At 33.4% G+C, this 20,872-nt stretch overlaps 1 protein-coding gene across 9 annotated transcripts in view; it reads left to right on the plus strand.

Annotated features, from left to right (window-relative positions):
- The window catches only part of TNRC6C (trinucleotide repeat containing adaptor 6C), a 218,968-nt gene that overhangs the window by 141,588 nt on the left and 56,508 nt on the right, over positions 1-20,872 (plus strand). For all 9 annotated transcript variants that reach the window (XM_074260237.1, XM_074260240.1, XM_074260236.1 and 6 more), the window contains 4 exons: positions 1,389-3,989; positions 14,242-14,454; positions 14,736-14,902; positions 16,611-16,691. In XM_074260237.1, the coding sequence (XP_074116338.1) occupies positions 1,389-3,989; positions 14,242-14,454; positions 14,736-14,902; positions 16,611-16,691 (3,062 nt within the window). The remainder of the gene's footprint in view (positions 1-1,388; positions 3,990-14,241; positions 14,455-14,735; positions 14,903-16,610; positions 16,692-20,872) is intronic.

A 20,872-nucleotide genomic window follows, 5' to 3' on the forward strand; every position in this document is an offset into this window, starting at 1 on the left:
TTTTAATGTAGTTCTTGAATAATATAACAAATATTAAGTGCTTGATGTGTTCAAGAAGTAGCTGCTGCTGCTTGAAATCAAATCTGGCATTATACACTTAATAGCCATGTGACTCTAAGCAAGTCACCTAACTTCTGTTTTCCTCAGTTTCCTCAATTGTAAAATGAAGATAATAACAGCACTTAACTCAAAGGGTTGTTGTGAGGATCAAATATTTGTAAAGCAGACAAAAAGTAGCCTCTGCCCTGAGGAATTTTTGGTAATCTGATTTTAATCTGAAAATTAAGAATTAACTAGAAAATCCAAAGAACTATTATATACCCCAAGAATTATAGCATAAAACAAGAAAAAAAAATTGACCTGATAAAGTGATTTCATTAGTTCAGGAAATTCCCTTAATTAGCACAGATTTGTATTTGCTCTGCAACATATAATCTTTCAGTGTTGCCAAAAACTCTGAGAGGTTCAATGTGACTTGCATAGGATCATGCTGCCATTATGTGTCATTGACAGGCCTCAATTTCAGATCTTCATAACTCAGAGGCCAGTTTTATATCAATATCATTATGCAATACTGCATTTCAAGATAGAAACTTAGCATTGTCATAGAATGTAGAAGTCAAGAAGACTGTAGATTAAACTTTTTCTTTAAAAGATTTATAGCTTTGGTTTTCAACACAAGGGCCAAAGACCTAGAGGTTGTGGAATTATAAGGGATCTGTCATCTGACTCCTTAAAAATATGTAAATTCACCCTCTATAGACTAATATCTGTCACATTTTTTTTATAAATTCACATAGTTACTATTGAATATAATAAAATATATATTCATGTGAAAGGCTTACTACATTCATAATATACTAAACCAGGAGTTTGGAAGACCTTAGTTCAAATGTGACCTCAGATACTCACTAGCTATATGATCCTGGGCAAGTCATTTAATCTCTGTTTGCCTCAATTTCTTCATCAATAAAATGGGAATAATAATAGCACTTACCTCCTAAGGTTTTTGTGATAATTAAATGAGATAATGATGGTAAGGCACTTAGCAACTGTACTAAATTTCTATCATCATTCTCTCATTTAATTTTCACCTGGAAAAATGTAAATGCTATATAAATATTTGCTATTATTATACTTAATGTTTATCATGTTTTTTCTTTGAAATTACAAGTAGTACAAAATACTACTCTGGGGAAGGGAGGTCATAAATTTTTTCCCTTCAAAAACAGTCTTTTTACTTAGATTAGAAATTACTGATTTATAGTATTTGTCATTCATAATTCAAAGTCTAAATATCAGAAATTCAGAAGTTCCCTGAACAGATTAAAAAACTTGATTTACTATTCAAAAAAGCCTAATTTTGAATTTTATTTAATCTTTTTCAGATCTCAGTCATAGTGGATTGGTAGACCAGTATGAAAATTCCCACTGGGGACAGCAGCCTACTTTCAGAAGTGAAGCCAACTGCACCTGGGATAAAGTGATAATAGATAGGACTGACAAGGAGGCGTGGCCTTCCATTACAATAACTGAGACTGAATCTGCTTCAGAATGTACTACAGACATTGACTCTGCCTCCAACTGTGGCCCAGAAAACAGTAGCATGGCTACAGGGAGTGCCCACGGCAACTTCACTGGACATACAAAAAAAAATAATGGCAATAATGGCGCAAATGGAGCACTCATCCAAAGCACTTCTTCTAATCAGAGTGCCCTTGGAGCAGGTGGAGCAAATGGTAATGGAAATTCATCTAGAGTGTGGGGTGTGACCACAGGCTCCAACTCTAATCTAGCTCACTGCTCTATTAGTGGGGATGGGAAAATGGACAATATGATTGGAGATAGTAGAAGTCAGAACTGCTGGGGTACTTCCAACTCAAATGCCGGCATTAATCTTAACCTTAATCCCAATGCTAACCCAGCTGCCTGGCCTGTACTTGGACATGAAGGAACTGTGGCAACAGGCAACCCTTCCAGTATTTGCAGTCCAGTCGGTGCCATAGGTCAAAATATGGGCAACCAAAATGGGAACCCAACAGGCACTTTAGGTGCTTGGGGAAACTTGCTGCCTCAAGAGAGCACAGAACCACAAACGTCCACTTCTCAGAATGTGTCTTTCAGCGTACAACCTCAGAACCTTAACACTGATGGACCAAATAACACTAACCCTATGAACTCTTCACCAAACTCTATCAATGCAATGCAGACAAATGGACTGCCGAATTGGGGGATGGCTGTTGGAATAGGGGCCATCATCCCACCCCACCTGCAAGGCCTTCCTGGTGCTAATGGATCATCAGTTTCTCAAGTCAGTGGGGGCAGTGGTGAAGGAATTAGCAGTTCAGTGTGGGGGATGTCCCCAGGTAATCCTGCCACAGGAAATAATAATTCTGGGTTCAGTCAGGGGAATGGAGACACTGTGAACTCAGCATTAAGTGCTAAACAAAATGGATCCAGCAGAATAGATCCAGCTGTGCAGAAGGAAGGGAATGGAGCAAATGCATGGGATTCAGGGCCTCCTGCTGGTCCTGGAGTTCTTGCCTGGGGAAGGGGCAATGGCAGCAATGGTGTTGGTAATATGCATTCTGGAGCTTGGGGCCACTCCAGCCGTAGCACCTCAAGTGGTATGAATGGGGAATGGGGAAAACCCCCAAACCAGCATTCCAATAGTGACATCGGTGGGAAAGGAACAATGGGGTGGGATAACCCTAGTGCTACCAACCAGAATCCTGCCATACAACAGGGCAATGAACAACTGAACTCTTGGGCCAAAGCTGGCACTTCTGGCACTGCAACAAGTGAAGGAAGTAATGACAGTTCTGGAAGTCAAAATGAAGGAAGCATTGGGAGAGAAGGAGTTGGAGAAAACCGACGGAGAGATAAAGGAATTATAGACCAAGGGCAAGTCCAGTTGCCAAGGAATGACCTTGATCCAAGAGTACTATCCAATACTGGTTGGGGACAGACACCTGTAAAGCAAAACACTGCCTGGGAATTTGAGGAATCCCCGAGGTCTGAACGAAAAAATGACAATGGGACAGAGGCCTGGGGTTGTGCAACTACTCAGCCTTCAAACTCAGGGGGGAAGAATGATGGGTCCATCATGAACAGTACAAATACCTCTTCAGTATCCGGGTGGGTTAACTCGCCCTCTGCTGCTGTTCCAGCAAATACAAGTTGGGGAGACAACAATAAGGCACCAAATGGCCTCGGGGGTTGGGGGGACTCAATAAGCTCTACTGCTGTCAATAATGCTGCTGCCAAAAGTGGCCATGCTTGGAGTGGGACTGTAAATCAGGGGGACAAATCACCTACCTGGGGTGAACCTCAGAAACCCAAATCTCAAAATTGGGGAGATGGACAAAAGTCCAATCCAGGCTGGACTTCAGGGGCGGGAGATTGGACAGATTCATCATCTGCCCTTGGAAATTTGAGTGATGGAAAAAAGAATGGGTCAGGTTGGGATACTGACAATAATAGATCAGGTTCTAGTTGGAATGATACAAGATCTGGGACTAGTGGATGGGGTAGTAGCACAAATGCTAAGATTAATCCAGGTACAAATTGGGGAGAATCTTTAAAACCTGGTCCCCAGCAAAATTGGTCTAATAAACCCCCAGACAACAATGTCAGTAACTGGGGAGGAGCTGCTTCTGTTAAACAGACTGGATCAGGATGGGTTTGTGGGCCAGTACCAACCAAACAGAAGGACATTAGTGAGGCTACAGGTTGGGAAGAACCTTCTCCCCCTTCCATTCGACGGAAGATGGAAATTGATGATGGTACCTCAGCTTGGGGTGACCCAAGCAACTACAACAATAAAACTGTAAACATGTGGGATAGAAACAATCCTGTAATCCAGAGCAGTACCACAACCAATACCACTACCACCACCACCACCACCAGTAGCAACACAAACATGGTTGAAAATCTACCATCACACCAGTCAAGCACTCAGCTCAATCGATCTCCACTGCTTGGTCCAGGTATGAAGAATCCTTTATACTCTCTGAAAATAGAAAATATTTTTCATCTCAGTACATATAGTATACAAGTACAAATACAGTGTGATGTATCAAAAGGCATTTAATTTCTGTTTTAAAATACAAAGAATTGCAAAGGTGCTTCTATATCTGTGATTTCCCATATCCCTCTGTAGTAAATATTAATGTTTTTAAAAGCACAAAGTAATCCTTCCACTAAAAGTTAAGGGCATCCACCAAAACAAACAATTTCATTTGTATAATTTTAGTGACGATTTATAGACGTCTTTTTTATTCAAACAAACAAATCACAGGAAAATTACATGTATTTTATACAACCTAGTGTTAATCTTTTAACTTTTTAACCTTTTGACTTTTGAAATAAAATCATGTTAATGATAACAGAGTCTCTTATATATCTTGATTTTTCCCCTAGAATTCTACTATATCTTGAGATTTTTTTCCCCATGATTTAGAATACTAGTGTCAAATTCAAATAGAAGGCATTGTTATCTATTATCTATCTGTATTTATTTATTTTGTTAAACTTTTCCCAATTTTAATCTGGTACCAGCACTATTTGGCAACTTTGTTACAATGCATTTGTTACTTCTTATCTCAGTCATAGAAATTACCAAAGTGATAACAAGTTATATTTGTGGCCATTCTTATCTTAAAAAGAAAAATAGATTCTCTTTTATTCAGAAACAATACAGCAAAGATTTTGAAGAGAAAGAAGTAAAATAATAATACTTTACATTTAATTGGTTCTCAAGACTATAAAAAGGTATTTGCTAAGTCCTAGAGAATTTGTAATTTTCCTAGAATTACAAAGCTAATAATGAATCAAATAAAGATTATGAAAAGATGTCATATTGTTTAATTGTCATAGTCCAGTACCTTACCTCTTTATTGCTAGGCCAGGTAGAAAATATCATATAACTTTTTTCTTTTTCTATATTGTCTGAAAATTTCTTTCCACAAAAAAACAAATGCCAACAAAAACATTTCTGATGAGGGAATTGTTTAAGGGTTTTTATTTGTTTTACAAGGAAAATGAGTGTTCTTAAACAGAATTTTGCTCTATACCCCCCTTTTTGAAAATGTTACCATTAGTCTATGGCTAACATTTTAAACTTAATGGATTTATTATATTTATTTGTTCTTAAGGGCCACAGGTTAAGGCAATCAGACTGAAAGTTTAGAAACTGCCAAACAAAAAAGAATTTATTATATAATAGGAAATGGTATGGTACTGGAAAAAAAGTAATTTGCTTTATTTGTTTGTATTTAAATTAAATTATGCATTGTCCATTTTCATTGTTAAGTTCCTATTTCTTATAACTCCTTTGAGATAGGAAAATATAGTTAGTAGCAGGTGGCAGTGGATTTTATTAATCTCCTGGTACTTACAATGAGATTTTCCATGAGACTAAGCACTAGTATCAGTAATTGAGCTCTTTACAACTACTACAGGGACTCAGCAAGTCCTAACTAATCACTGGAGTTGTTTGACAAAAGAGCTCATAAATCTCTTACTCAGTCCTAGTGATGGGATTAAACTCCATATCCCACTCTATATGCCTTTTTAATGATCAGTTTTATTAGTACAATATTTTCATTTTTCTTTTCTTTTCATTGTTTTTTTGTTTTGTTTTTTAGAATTTCCATTTTTGTGTTTCATTGGGGATTTTTTGATTAAGTGGGTTGCTTTTTTAGTTGCATATCCAATTTATTTAAATGTTCTTTCAGATATAATTTTAAATAAAGACTGTTTATGGGTCTTTAGAAATCCCTTAATGTGGGTTTGATTTATAAGAATATTCATTAGTCACTTGTTTCCTTTCTACTGTCTTCTTTCAAAGAGATGCCCTTGATCAAGAGTTCTTCTTTGTGTCAAAGACAATCTGGTTAAGCCTGTGGACCTCTTCTCAGAACAATGTTTTTAAATTCATAAAATACATAAAATTACCAAGGAAACCAAATCCATTCTAATACAGTTATTAAAAGAGTAAGCAAAAAAAGTTCATGGACCGAAGGTTAAGAACCCCTCATTTAGATGAAACTGGGTTTTAATCATTTCATTTAGTCTGTTGTAGTACCTAGTCACCTTTATACCTTTCTTTGCTTTATAGAATTCTGTATTCAGCCTAAATTGAGATTTTGTACTAAAATTGTTACTCGTAGAAATTGAAGATAAACAAAGAAGATTTGCTCGACAGCCTCATTTCCAAATTCATTAAACTGAACCACTATCTTCAAAAATTTACCAGTGATCTTTTAATTGTCAGATCTGATGGCCTATATTCAAACCTCATTCATGTATCTCTCAGCATTTTCCAAAATTCTTTTCTTGGATACTTTCTCCTCTTTGACTTTAGTGATACTTTGAGAATACTTGATTCTCGTCCTCTCACTCTATCTGTTTTGCAATCTCCTTTGCTATATATTCATATCATGTATTATAATTGTCTGTGACCTTAGTCTCTGTCCTGGACCCTTTTTTTTTCTATATACTAGATCAGATACAATCTCACCAGGTTTTATGGGTTCAAATTTCTCTATGATCAATATGTCAAGTTCTATTTCCCTAAATCCAGTCCCATAACATCATCTGCCTAATAAATGTTTCAAATTGAAGGCATCTCAAACTTAACATATCTAAAACAATTCAATTTTTAATTTATATTTGCAGCAGTTAGTACAATACTAGTATATATATAGTAGGTACTTGGTAAATATATGTATTGATTAATCAACAAGGGATTTATTTCCCTTCATACCCACCCCTCTTCTGAACTTATTATTCTTAAGGGTATCATCAATCACCCACTTCATAATGTCATGTCTTCCTCAACTCTCACCTCGTGTATTCTTTTACCTTAGCCACAGTTCCTTCAATAGGTCCCAGTCTCTTCATTTGTATAACCACCAAGCTCTCATCACTTCTCACAATAATTGCCTATTTGATTTCCCGCCCCACCTCAATCCATGCTTTACTCAAGAACCAAAATCATTTGCCTAAAGTGCAGGTCTTACCATGTGCCCTATCCTGTTCTTCCCATCTCCCTCCCATCCCCTAACAAATTCTAGTGATTCTGTTTTACCTCCAAAAACAAGTATAATTTGTTATTTAAAGTTCTTCATGACCTAATTTATTTCTGTCTTTCCATTTTACATTCAAATTTAGGCCCTTTCATGAATTTAATGATTGAGCCAAAATGTTCCTCAGGGATGTTCCTTCTACTCACTGTACCCTCAGGCCTAAAATGCTCTTCTTTCCCCTGCCTTATCTGCCTTCTTTCAAGACTCAACTCAAATTCCAAGAGTACCCTCTTCCAACTGCCAAAACCTTCCTCCCTTAAGTTTATCTCCTACTGACTCCAGGTAGCTTGTATGCATCTATCTACTTATACAATATATCCCAAATTAGACTATAAGCTTCTTGAGAACAAGGATTGTTCTTGCCTTTCTTTGTATCCCCAGCACTTAGACTAGTCTAGCACCCCGAAATTAATAAGTTATAGCATAGTTATAGTTTTCCTACATTAGTAAGCAGACTATTAGTAAGTTCTTTAAATTATTGACTATTTGACTTGAATTCAGAAACATAATATATGTGGGAGTAGGGAGTGGGGGAAGAGAGTAGAATACACATGGATTCTTAATTGACACACAGCAAAAAGATTTGGGGGATTTCATTGAGGAATCAAACTAGTAAACAAGATAATACTGTCCTGAAATCATAGTTGAAGCTTATGTGGCAAAATTATATGAAAGTAAAATGTTGCTAATACCATAATTGCATTAATATAACTGAAAAATGCTACTATAGATAATAATAGCATTTATTATGTGCCAGGCACTGTGCTGAATGCTTTACAATTCTCTCAATTGATCTTCATAACAACCTTAGGTGGTATTATCATTATCTTTGTTTTACAGATGATAAACTGAGGCAAACAGAAGTTAAATGGTTTGCCCAGAATCACATAGCTAGCAAATGTCAGAGGCCACTTTTAAACTCGGGATTTACTGGCTCCTGGCCCACTGTAATACTCTTGTCTTAGCTACTACATAAAACTTCCAGTTTTTCACTTTGTCAGGAATATTTGGCATAATTCTATAACTCAGTCAATAGTTTATTTCTTCAAATTTGAATATTTTTCAGTTATCTACATATTATATAGGATCATTTTTTAATTTAGCAAAAACATTCATTGGTATATTTTACAAAACACTGCACTGAGGGTTGGAGATATGTAAACAATTTTGTCTAATGAAAAGGTTATGGTGTCTTGCCTACAGAGTAGAATTGAGTAAAGTAGAGAGATTGGTCAAAAAAAAATTTATGTTTTTATACCATGTGGCAGGTATTAAGATTTGGAGATATGAAGACAAAAATAATATAAATTTTTTTTTCATGTCAAATTTGAAGGAAGAAAGAAACCAACAGGTAGAGAAGTAGAAAGAAAGATATTCAAGGAATGGGGAGTAACGTAGGCTTGTGCTGATTGTATGACACCAGGCACATGCAGGGTGAAATCAAATCATGCTAGTAGTAGGGCTAGAATAGAGCATATATAAAGTTAGAGAGTAATTTGAATTAAGGTTGGAAAAGTCATTTGCAACCAGATTATAAACTGTGTTTAAGCATTTATGTTTTCTTCAAAAAACTATTTGACAGATTGATATATTAAGGCCTATATTCAAAATTTTAACTTCTTATCTTCATGAAGGATGGATTAGGGAAGAGAGAAACTGGAAATAGGAAGACTTGTGAGAAAAGGCTTTTAAAACAATACAAGCAAGAGTTAATGAAGATAGCAGTGTGAATGAAAAGGCAACTCAGATATCGGTAAAGAACTTACAAAATGTGGCAACTCAAAGTCAAAAATGATTCTGAGGTTTTAAAATTAGATAACTAGAAGAATGTCAAGAGAAATATGTCATGATATATAGTTAAGTGATTCAGAAATAGTTTCCTTCATATTTTTGTTTGAGGTTTTTGGTTTTGTTTGGGGGTTTTATGTAAAAGATGGCACGGAAAATGACAAAAATACAATTTATGGGCATCTAAGAATTAGATCTGAGGCTATCTGACACTCTTATTTTCTTATAATCTATTTTAAGTGGACATAGTCTTATTGTTAAAATTTGATTGGTAGTGTTAAAGTAGTCATTCTTTTGCATGTATCCAGAATTCCTCTTTGTAGCAAAAGCTGAAAATTGTACATCCTGTGTCTCTGTCATTCTTTAGGGAAAAGAATATTGCCTAAAATAGAGCTATCTGCAGGTAGAATGAAGTAAGATCAGCAAGCCCTATCTCTGTTGTAATAACATTTCAGCTGTTCTCATGGCTCAGCTTCAGAGCTAGAACCCATTGACCTATCCTAGCCAGTAGTCACTATTTTAAGCCTCCTAACTAACTAAAAATAGAAATGCTGCACTATATCTGTTGCAGCTTGTTTTTGTAGGGCAGGAGGTTGAAATGAGAGGCAGAAGTGGGGAAAGGAAATTCAGGTGAGAGATGGATTAGTAAGCATATCTATGCACATAAAAATGAACTTTAATTATTTTCTTTTTCAGCACCAAATGTGTTTTTACTTCTGTTAGTTTTATTGTTCTGTGTGCAGTTAAACAATTAATAAATTAGTAAAGCTTCCAAAGTATCGATAAGAAAAGTCTACTAAAATACTCATCAATAGATTAAAATAAGATTTAATGCAGGCTTTTTATGTTTGTTGTTTTTTAGTTTCCAATGTACAATGCTTAGAAGAGGTATTAGTCCACCCTCACATACTTTGGATATATGATTGGAACCTGTACATGTATATCCCTTCCTATAAAACCTTTATCTATTTCTTCTTGAATAGGAGAATCCACCTTTTTGGATGTACTGAAGGCTTCTCCCTTTATCTTTGACATTATGTGGATATTAATGGAACACATAAACTGTCCATCTTAATTTTAGTAGGGTGACCAGCCCATCTTTTGTTCTCACCACACTCTTATTTAATGACATCCTTTATGCTTCCTCTCCTCTCGAGTTTTTTATTTGTAATATAACTTCTTAAACTGGATTCCTCCAGAGATCTCAATTCAACTTGTCCAGAACAAAAATCATCTTTCTTCCAAAACATTCCCCTTTTTCCTGGCTTTCCTATTATTGTCAAGAATATCATTTAGGTTCAAAACCTTGGTTTCATATTAAACTTCTCATATATATATATATATCCAAAGTGTATATCCAAAGTGTTATCCTATCTTACCCCTTTTGTTTTCACATCTGCTCTCATAGCCACTGCCCTAGTATCACCTTTTATTTTTGCCATTGCAGTAGCCTTTTAATTAATCTCCTTGCCTCAGATCTTTCCTCACTCAAATCAGCTTCCAAAGTGATTTTCTTAAAGCAAAAGTAAGCTTGGAGACTTCCTATTGACTTCAGGATCAAATATGAAGTCTTTTGTTAGATTTTTCATATATAATTTATTTACCTCTTTGTCTTGTACAACATATATTAACAGTTGCAAAATATTTTCTTAAGTTATGTTTTTGCTAATGGTCATCATGAGCTCCTACAATAGAGGTCTGTTCTCCCTCTCAGGGCAAATTTAAAAACTATAGGTCATTTCTTTCCCCACCCCACCCCCCCTTTTTTTTTAACCACAAGAAATGCAAAGTAATTCCCAAAGGCTTAATTATTATCATCAATGATATATTGTTTTGTTAACTTTCTAGATTTAAAGTAATGAAGAAAATATTTTTATTAGTGCAATTTAAACTTAAAGGTATTATCTGCATGCATTTTGTAGGGAAAATCAATTATTGAACATTTACTAACATACCACTGGATATAACTTAATGCATAAAAGTTCTTTGAGTTCCTCAATAATTTTTAAGAGTGTATTTTTAAGCCCCAAAATTTGATAACATAAAACAAGGGTTTTTGACCTTTCTGTGTTTTTATAAACACTTTTAATGATCTTGTAAAACTTACAGACCCCTTCTCAGAATGGTATTTTTAACTGAATTAAACAAAATATATTATAAAGGAAACCAGTTATTTTGAAATAGATACCAAAATACATATTTTTTAAGTGCATAGACTCCAGGTTAAGAATCCCTGTCCTAATGGTCTATCCCATACTACACATACCAAAATTATACTATATTCTCAAATACTCATATGAATATGAATCTTTATTCTCAGCTATTTAGGAGTTACTTCCAATAGTGCAAATCTCAGCCCATTCATGCTTACCCATCCTGCAAGACTCCCATCTGTATTGTCCCTAAGATTCATATAAGGGATCCATCCAACATGCCAAAAGTCTTCTCTACTTTCTTCTAACACTTCAGAGAGCTCAGTGAATGGCGCCTCTGACCATTCACTTGTTCTTTATTCTTGCTATCCAAAGAAAAAACATCTATTGCCCAGATTTTACCCTACAGCTTAATGGACGGTATGTATATCTGGGATAAGTAATACAGATGGACAGTGAACTGGGCCCAGAATCAAAGAAAAGCAGTATTTGAGAATAAAGTATAATTTTGGTATATCTAGTATGGGATAGACCATTAGGACAGGGATTCTTAACCTGGAGTCTATGCACTTAAAAAATATGTATTTTGGTAACTATTTCAAAATAACTGGTTTCCTTTGGGATATTACAAAGTGCTCTTTTATTAACCCCAGCCTTCCTCCCCCCCCCCCAAAAAAAAAAAGAAAAGGCCTGTCTTTTATCTTTTCAATCTAGACATATTACCAGTGTTACAATATGGCAGCAAGATCTGAAACTACTGACTTCAAAAAACTAATCATATAGGGGGCAATGGAAATATGTATGGTGGGTTGTGAACAGGTTGCAACATATAACCAACTAGAAATATGGAGAACTAAAGTAACGAATGTCACTAAGGTATCAGCTGACAGGAAAGGAAGAAGCATTGGTCACATGGCATGTAATAGAGAATAGCTAAATTTGGGGCAAAATGTAAATTTTATATGTGAGCCAGAGAGCCTAGAAAAAGTAACATGCTTTGTTATTTCACTTAATTTGTTCTTTACTATGTTATGGGTTTTAGCATTAAATTTCTATATCCATTCATATAAAAGATTATTTTCCAGTCTGAACCTAAATATAAAGAGGAGTATTGATGTTGTAACTTCCATTACGATTTCAAACTCCACTACTCCTCCCAGGTCATAATAAATTCAAATTGTTTAGATAGGTATGAATCAATGAAATATAAAGTGCTATGAATAATAATAAAACTATGAATAAGTGAGGCAGCTAGGTGGCATTATGGATAAAACTATGGACCAAGAGTAAAAAAGACTTCAGTGCAAACCCTCCTTCAGACACTAGCTGTGCAACCCTGGGCAAGTCATTTAATCTCTGCCTCAATTTCCCCATCTGTAAAAAAAATTTTTAATAACAGCATCTACCTCTCAGAATTGTTATAAGGATAAAATAAATTAACCTTTTAAGGTACTTTACAAATCTTAAAATTCTATATAGTGCTAGTGATTATATATATTACAAAGTTGAACACGTTAATTCCCTCAAGAGCATATTTCTCTGTGCAAGTGTCCATTGCACAAATACTGGACCAAGTAGGGAAGAAGTAGGAGAGATGTGGTGCAGCAGAGTAAATGGCAGCCTAGCCCAAATGAATGGTTAAATGAGATATTACCAAGAAATTCTATCTTGTTATTTGTCTTGCATCAGCCCCTGATAATGCTAAACACCTAGAATTTGACTGATAAATATTTATCAGTGCAATTCTTTTCTGTCTATCTTCATTATGTCGTCACCTAATTAAATTTCACCACTTTTTAAGTATACATTTTTAAGAGAAGAAACCAAAAAGAATTGATTCTTATCAGAAGTAGCATCCTCAACCCTGAAGGAAAATAATCCTAGATCAAGACTAATTGTCAGAACAATGAGTTTCATCTAGTGTCATTATGTTAAAGTCAGGAGTTCATGTTGAGATTCCCCATCATATGACTTTAACAAAATTGAATTCTACTTCTTCAGATATAGTCCCTAAATATTATATACAGAGGTGAATGTATACTTTCCTAGGTATCCATATATGTTCTCCATTTTCCCCATTAAAATAAAAAGTTATAAATGTCTGCTTCTAGTAACATGTCATGCCTAATAATTATTTTTAAATTAAATGAAAGCAAGAATTTATGGAACATACATTACATACTTGTATCATTTTTAATAAATTGGGAAAGGTATGTGATGTTTAGAACCCATAGGCATAGAAACATTACATTTTTGCTTAGAACTTGATTGAAAACAATTTGAAATGTCATTTAATCACTTTAATTTATTAATTTCTTGTACAAGGATGAGTTAATCTGTCATTTGTATAATTCCCATAATAATTATCAACTTGATTATTTATAGTTAGCTTCAGTGACAAAATAAGACAGTTAAGATTATTGACTTCTGTAATCACATCATCCCAGAAAGAACACTTTTCTTATTTGTTGTAAAGTATTGTTTTTATTAAATTTATAGTATATATTGTTCTGCCAGTTTGTAAGTTTGAAGTTATGCTTTGTAGAAATATGTTCTCTCTTTTCCCTTTTTAATCAGTATTTCCATTTCTAGACTAAAAGATCAAAGCATTTTGGTTCCTATAGTCTTAGTATTTGTTTTGTACCTGATAATTGACTTCAAGATTCAAAAAATTTTTAATTTAGATATACAAAATCTGAGTGAATGAACTAATTATTTATAAAAATACCTTGTTTGCTGAAATTTTCTTTAATTGTCCTTAAATTAATTCATTTCTCATGATGCCAGTCCCAATTTTTATGTCTCCTGATTTAATTTGCTTGTGTTATAAAAATTTTTCCAGTGTATATTATTAATTTCTATGTAATTATAAGTAATACTATATCCAATTATTACTAATCAGTAGTACAAGCTTCCTTATTATGAGTAGGATTTCTATAATACATTGCTTATCTTGAAGTATTTAGTTCTAAATGACCAATACAAAAGATAATTTTGCAAATATTGGGAACATTTCAAGTGGTTACCTGATTGGTGGATTCAAATAACTTTTATAGGTATTGTGTAATGAGTTTTAAAATATAAAATATAATAAGGGGGTTCTAAATTAAGAATCTTAAACTTTAAGAAATCAGAACAAATATTTGAAAACAAGAAAAATACTACTTGTTTTTACTTTTAGTTTTCTATATCTTTTTTCTTTTTTTCAGTTTCAACAGGCTGGGGAGATATGCCTAATGTTCATTCAAAGACTGAAGTTTCTTGGGGAGAATCATCATCTCCTGCTGCTACAGTTGATAATGGCACAGCAGCTTGGGGAAAGCCACCTAGCAGTGGTACAGGATGGGGAGATAATTCTGAGCCATCAGGGACATTTGGAAGAACAAGTGCTCCAGCTGCTGCCCCAGCCCTGTGCAAACAAGGTAGGTAAAAGCTAATAGCTTATTGTCACAGTTTAAAAATTGAAGTGATATTTAATGAATAGGATGCTTTTTAAATTATTACCTAATTTCAGTTAAGGCAATTTTTTTTTACATATAATTTAGGGAGATTCAGTTTTTCTGTGTATGAACAGATCAAAGTTACATTGTTTATGTGTGGACATTACAATTGTAATGTATCACTCCCAGAATTACATTGCAGTGAAATAATGCTCTGTATATTACAGATCCATTTAAATAGATATGTTATTTTTCCCTTCCAGCTTCAAAATCTATGCAAGAAGGCTGGGGCAGTGGTGGGGATGAAATGAATCTCACTACCAATCAGTGGGAAGATGAAGAAGGAGATATGTGGAATAATGCTGCTTCACAAGAAAGCAACTCCTCCTGCAGTTCCTGGGGGAATGCCCCAAAGAAAGGACTTCAAAAGGTAGGCTTTTTTTTTTTTTTTTTTTTTTTTTTTTTTAAGAGAAAAAGGAAGAGAAAAATCAGGACTTCTTAAGATACCCAAAGTAATAGTAAAAAGCAATCTTCCACTTTTTGAATTCAATAATTATTATGGGAAAACTAAAATCAGGCCACTACTGCTTCAGCAGCGTTGGAAGCTATTGCAGCTTCCATATAAAAAGAATAACTCTTTTTGCACTTAAATTTAGAAGTCAAGATTATTAATATTTATGGGCTCCACACTCATGCCAAATATTAGTTAAAATACTGAATTAAAATCTTGAATCATGAACTATGCATACACTAACTTTGAAATTCAACTATTATTAACCCAGATTCATTATTGAAAGGTAGGAGAACCTGTGCTGCATTTGGGGTCAGAATACACATGTCATTCAACCCCCTCTAAGCCTCATTTTTCTCAATTTAGGTCTTGGATAAGATGACTTCTAAGGTTCCCTGCAGCTCTAATTTTATATTATTATTTATTTAAATTATCATTATTTGTTTAAATATTATTTATGAACATATATTTATATGATACAATAATGATTAAACAGACTTAATAAGAACATTATTTGATAAAAGAGTGTGATTTAATAATATCCTCATTGTATTCTGATGGAAGTGGAAATCTTCAACATAAAGAAGATCCAACTCACTTCCAGTTGATCAATGATGGACAGGGGTAGCTGCACCCAGAGAAGAAACACTGGGAGGGGAATGAAAATTGTTAGCACTAATATCTGTCTGCCCAGGTTGCATGTACCTTCGGATTCTAATGTTTATTGTGCAACAAGAAAGTGATATTCGCACACATGTATTGTACCTAGACTATATTGTAACACATGTATAATGTATGGTATTGCCTGTCGTCGGGGGGAGGGAATAGAGGGAGGGGGGGTAAATTGGAAAAATGAATACAAGGGATAATATTATAAAATATATATATATATATATATAATAAAAAAAAAAAAAAATAATATCCTCATGCAGTTTTATTACATAGTTTTGAAAAATTACATTCTTTGTGAAGAATATTTTCTAGAGTTTGGGGCATATTAAAGCGTTATAAGGGTTTTTTCAGTCATTTTAGGATTTAAATGAGGAAGTTTTAAAAATTGGGGTTTTTTGCAGGTTACTTAGATCTCTTTCAGTCTTTTGTCCTTCTTTGAATGAATCCTTTCTGTGTTGTCCTTTTTCTATCTTTCTATAATTAATCTTTCTTCTTTTTATCTCCTTTTTAAAGGCCTTGTGGAAATAGGGGGCAAAAACTAAGAAAATGAAATTTGTTTGAGAACTTTTTATTTTTATTTTTTTGTTTTTAAAGTTCTAAGAGTTATGTTATTTTTAATTAGCCTCCTTTAGTGCTCAGTTTGAATAAGAGCATTTAATTTTGAAGATGCACATTTATACTTAGCTGTATTCTTTGAGAAAAAGTAATTGTTTTGCTTTTCCAGTTAATAAATTATTTTTATACATATGTTCCTACATAAGAATACAGAAACAATCCATAATATTAGCAATAACTATATATTAAAATTTTCCCAAAATATAAAAATTATTAAGTATTGATCAAAAGAGGTTTTCCAATTCTAAACTGCAATAGATTGGGACTATTTATTGTAACTACAACAAAGAAATGATTAATAGATTTTGTTTTTCCTTTTGACCACATTTCATTTGTCTAGGGCATGAAGACATCTAGCAAGCAAGATGAGACCTGGATCATGAACCGTCTGATTAAACAACTCACAGATATGGGCTTTCCGGTAATTAACATTTTATTTTGTTGATACCATATCTAACCACTAATATGCAAATAACAAATTTTGTTAAATGATTGGATACTTGATCAGGAAAGGAATTATTTTAAGGATGATATTGAAACAATCTTAACTTAGAAATTCACTTTTTTATATTGATTTGATTAGAAAAGTTATAACGCCCTTGTAATGTCTTCCATGAGGAAAAAACAACTTGAAAAAATATCTAAAAGAATAAGGACTATATGACTTCATTTTTATTCTTATGTTCAATATATCTAAAACAAAAGAAAAATATTTGGTTTGAAGTACAAAAGCTATACCATTGATAGCCTATTCTTCCCTCTACAAAGTCTCTCAAAACCTTTATTAGATGACTGTAAGTATATTTATGTAATAAAATGGATATTCACAAAATAAAATGAATAATTCACAATTGTACTACATACACTAAAAACACACTCTTTAACTTAATTTTCTTCTCATATACTCTTTTGACACTTGAAAAATCAGCTAATCTTTATCAGTTCAGTAGTAATAAACTAGAAAATTGTGATAGAATATTTAAAGAATTGAGAAAGCCTGTGAAATATTTCAGATTTCCAGAATATATTTTAACATGAAAAATTCTTCCAAAATATTAAAACACTCAGAAAGAATAACTGAAGAAACCATAAATGCAATCTCAAATTAAAAATCCATAAGTTCACATGGATATACAAGTGAATTCTACCAGACATTCAAAGAACAGTTCGTTAGACTTTATAGATATCTTTTGTTTTTATTTCTTACTTCCCCCATATGCCCTCTTCTCCAAGAAATATATCACTTAAAAGAAAAAGTTTTAAAAGAAAAATATTCAATAGAACTGATCAGTACATGGGAGAAAATATGATTTTATATTTAGTATGAAACCTGTAGATCCCAACTTTTGCAAAGGAGCAGGGGGAGGTGTCTTTTATCTCATCTTTGAGCTTGTTCACATTTTGTTTCAATTGTTTTTATGTTGATTATACTTTCCACTCAGAATTTTCTGACTTTGCTCATTTCATTTTCTATTAGCTCATATAAATGCTTCCATTCTTCTCTCTATTCATCAAACTTGCCATTTCTTATAACAAATTGGGTTGGATACCTAAACTAGGAGTTAAAAATCAAAGAAAGAAAATTGCAAACCAATATCCTTAATGAATATTGATACAAGAATTTTAAATAACATTTAATAAAATCTATACTTCATAACCAGGTTGTAGTTATACTAGGTATCTAAAATTAGTCCTATATTATGTAAACTATAAACATAATAAACTATATTTATAACAAAAATAAACAAAATTAAATATTGTTTGCAGAAAAAGGTTTTGGCAAAATACAATATCCATTTCTGTTGAAAAAAATACTAAGAAACATCAGAATAAATGGATCTTTTCTTAAATGTGGTAAATGCCTTTAAAACAGAGCCAATGTTATATGTAAAAGGAATAAAGAAACTTTTTAAATAAAATCAAAGGTAAAGCAAAAATATCCATCACCACTACTATTATTTAATGTAATGCAAGAAGTGTTGGCTTTAATAAGACAGAAAATAATTATTTCCGTGAATAAGCACAAGAAAAGAGCAAAGAAAATTGTAATTTTTTGTAGATGATATGATGGTCTACTTAAAGAATCTTAGAGAGCCATCTAAAAATTAAAACTAACTTCTGCAAAGTAACAGAATGTAAAATAAATCCACATAAATCATCAGCCTTTCTGTATAAATTTCATTCAAAATAATTCCAGAAAGTATAAAATATCTGAGAATCTTTCTTGCCAAAGCACACATAAAAACTGTATGAATGAATGTGACTTCAAAATACTGCAACTGGATAGGAGAGATTATGATTAGCAAGAGATAGAAAGGATTGCTGAAGCCATTCTCCAATTGATAAATGGTCAAAGGATATGAACAGACAATTCTCAGATGAAGATATTGAAACTATTTCTAGCCATATGAAAAGATGCTCCAAGTCAGTATTAATCAGAGAAGTGCAAATTAAGACAACTCTGAGATACCACTATACACCTGTCAGATTGGCTAGAATGACAGGGAAAGATAATGCTCAATGTTGGAGGGGATGTGGGAAAACTGGGACACTGATACATTGTCGGTGGAATTGTGAATACATCCAGCCATTCTGGAGAGCAATTTGGAACTATGCTCAAAAAGTTATCAAACTGTGCATACCCTTTCACCCAGCAGTGTTACTACTGGGCTTATATCCCAAAGAGAAGGGAAAGGGTCCTGTATGTGCAAGAATATTTGTAGCAGCCCTCTTTGTAGTGGCCAGAAACTGGAAAATGAATGGATGTCCATCAATTGGAGAATGGCTGAATAAATTGTGGTATATGAATATTATGGAATATTATTGTTCTGTAAGAAATGAACAACAGGATGATTTCAGAAAGGCCTGGAGAGATTTACATCAACTGATGCTGAGTGAAATGAGCAGGACCAAGAGATCATTATATACTTCAACAACAATACTATATGATGATCAATTCTGATGGATGTGGCCATCTTCAACAATGAGATGAACCAAATCAATTCCAATGGTGCAGTAATGAACTGAACCAGCTACGCCCAGCGAAAGAACTCTGGGAGATGACTATGAACCACTACATAAAATTCCCAATCCCTCTATTTTTGTCCACCTGCATTTTTTATTTCCTTCACAGGCTAATTGTACACTATTTCAAAGTCCGATTCTTTTTTGTACAGCAAAACAACTGTTTGGACATATATACATATATTGTATTTAATTTATATTTTAACATATTTAACATGTATTGGTCAACCTGCCATCAAGGGGGAGGAGGGGAAAAATTAGAACAAAAGGTTTGGCAATTGTCAATGCTGTAAAATTACCCATGCAAATATCTGGTAAATAAAAACTATAATTAATTAAAAAGAAGAAAGAAAGGATTGCTGAAAATAAAATGGACAATTTGAACTATGTAAAATTTCAAGTTTTATAATGCAATTAAAATTAGAAGGGAAATGGCTTACTGGGAGAAAAGTGTCTCTAACAAAATATAATAAGGAAGTGGTTCGTGTGTGTGTGTGTGTGTGTGTGTGTGTGTGTGTGTGTGTGTGAAAATTGTTTCCCTAGAAGATAATCAATGTTATGAAAAATTATTTCTCAAAAGAACAGATACAAACTCATCAACAATCATGTTTTTTTTAAAAGTGTCCCAATCAATAATAGAGAAATGAAATTAAAGCAATTGTGAGATTCTAGCCTTATATCCTTCAGTTTTACAAAAATGACAGTTTCAGGATGGAAAAAATTGATACAACTTTGGTGAAGATGCAAGTTTTAGAAAGAAATTTGGAATTGTTCGCCTAAAGTCACTAAACTATGCATATGCTTTGATCTAACACTATCACATATTTTAACTATATCCCAAAGAGATGAAAGAAAAAGGCAAAGGAGCCATATGTACAAAAATATTTATAGTAATCCTTTTCATAGTAGAAAAATTGGAAATTCTGTGAGTACCCATCAAATGGGAAATGGCTGAACAAATGTGGGATATGAATGTGATGATGTATTATTAGGCTGTTAAAAGTGACAAAATAGAAGATTTCTGAGAAACCTGGAAAGACTTATATGGAATAGGTGCTGAATAAAGTGAGCAAAACCCCAAGAGTGATTTATATGATAATTTTTTTTCTTAAAAATAGCTTTTTATCTTCAAAGTACATGCAAAGATAGTTTTCAACATTCACTCTTGTGTTTCAATTTTTTCTTCCTCTCTTTTCCAGGAAGCAAGTAATCCGTTATAGGTTAAATATGTGCAATTCTTTTAGACATATTTTCACATTTATCATGCTGCACAAGAAAAATCAGATGAAAAGTGGGGGGAGGGAAGTAAGCAAACATCAACAGTCAATTTAGTCCCCATAGTCCTCTTTCTAGATGAAGATCTTTGATAATATTTTAAAGAAAAACAACTTTGGGGGAAAAAAAAATACTTAAAAAAAAAAAACTTTAAAAGACTTAAGAGCTCTGATCACTGTCATTATGAACCACAGTTACAAAGTGCTGGTGATAAAAAAAATACTGCCTACCTCCTGACAAAGAGATAAGGGATCCAGAACTACATACACATTTTTGAGCATGGCCATTTGGTGGATTTGTTTT

The sequence above is a fragment of the Sminthopsis crassicaudata genome, chromosome 4 (genome assembly GCF_048593235.1).
Source record: "Sminthopsis crassicaudata isolate SCR6 chromosome 4, ASM4859323v1, whole genome shotgun sequence".
NCBI classification, from domain to species: domain Eukaryota; kingdom Metazoa; phylum Chordata; class Mammalia; order Dasyuromorphia; family Dasyuridae; genus Sminthopsis; species Sminthopsis crassicaudata.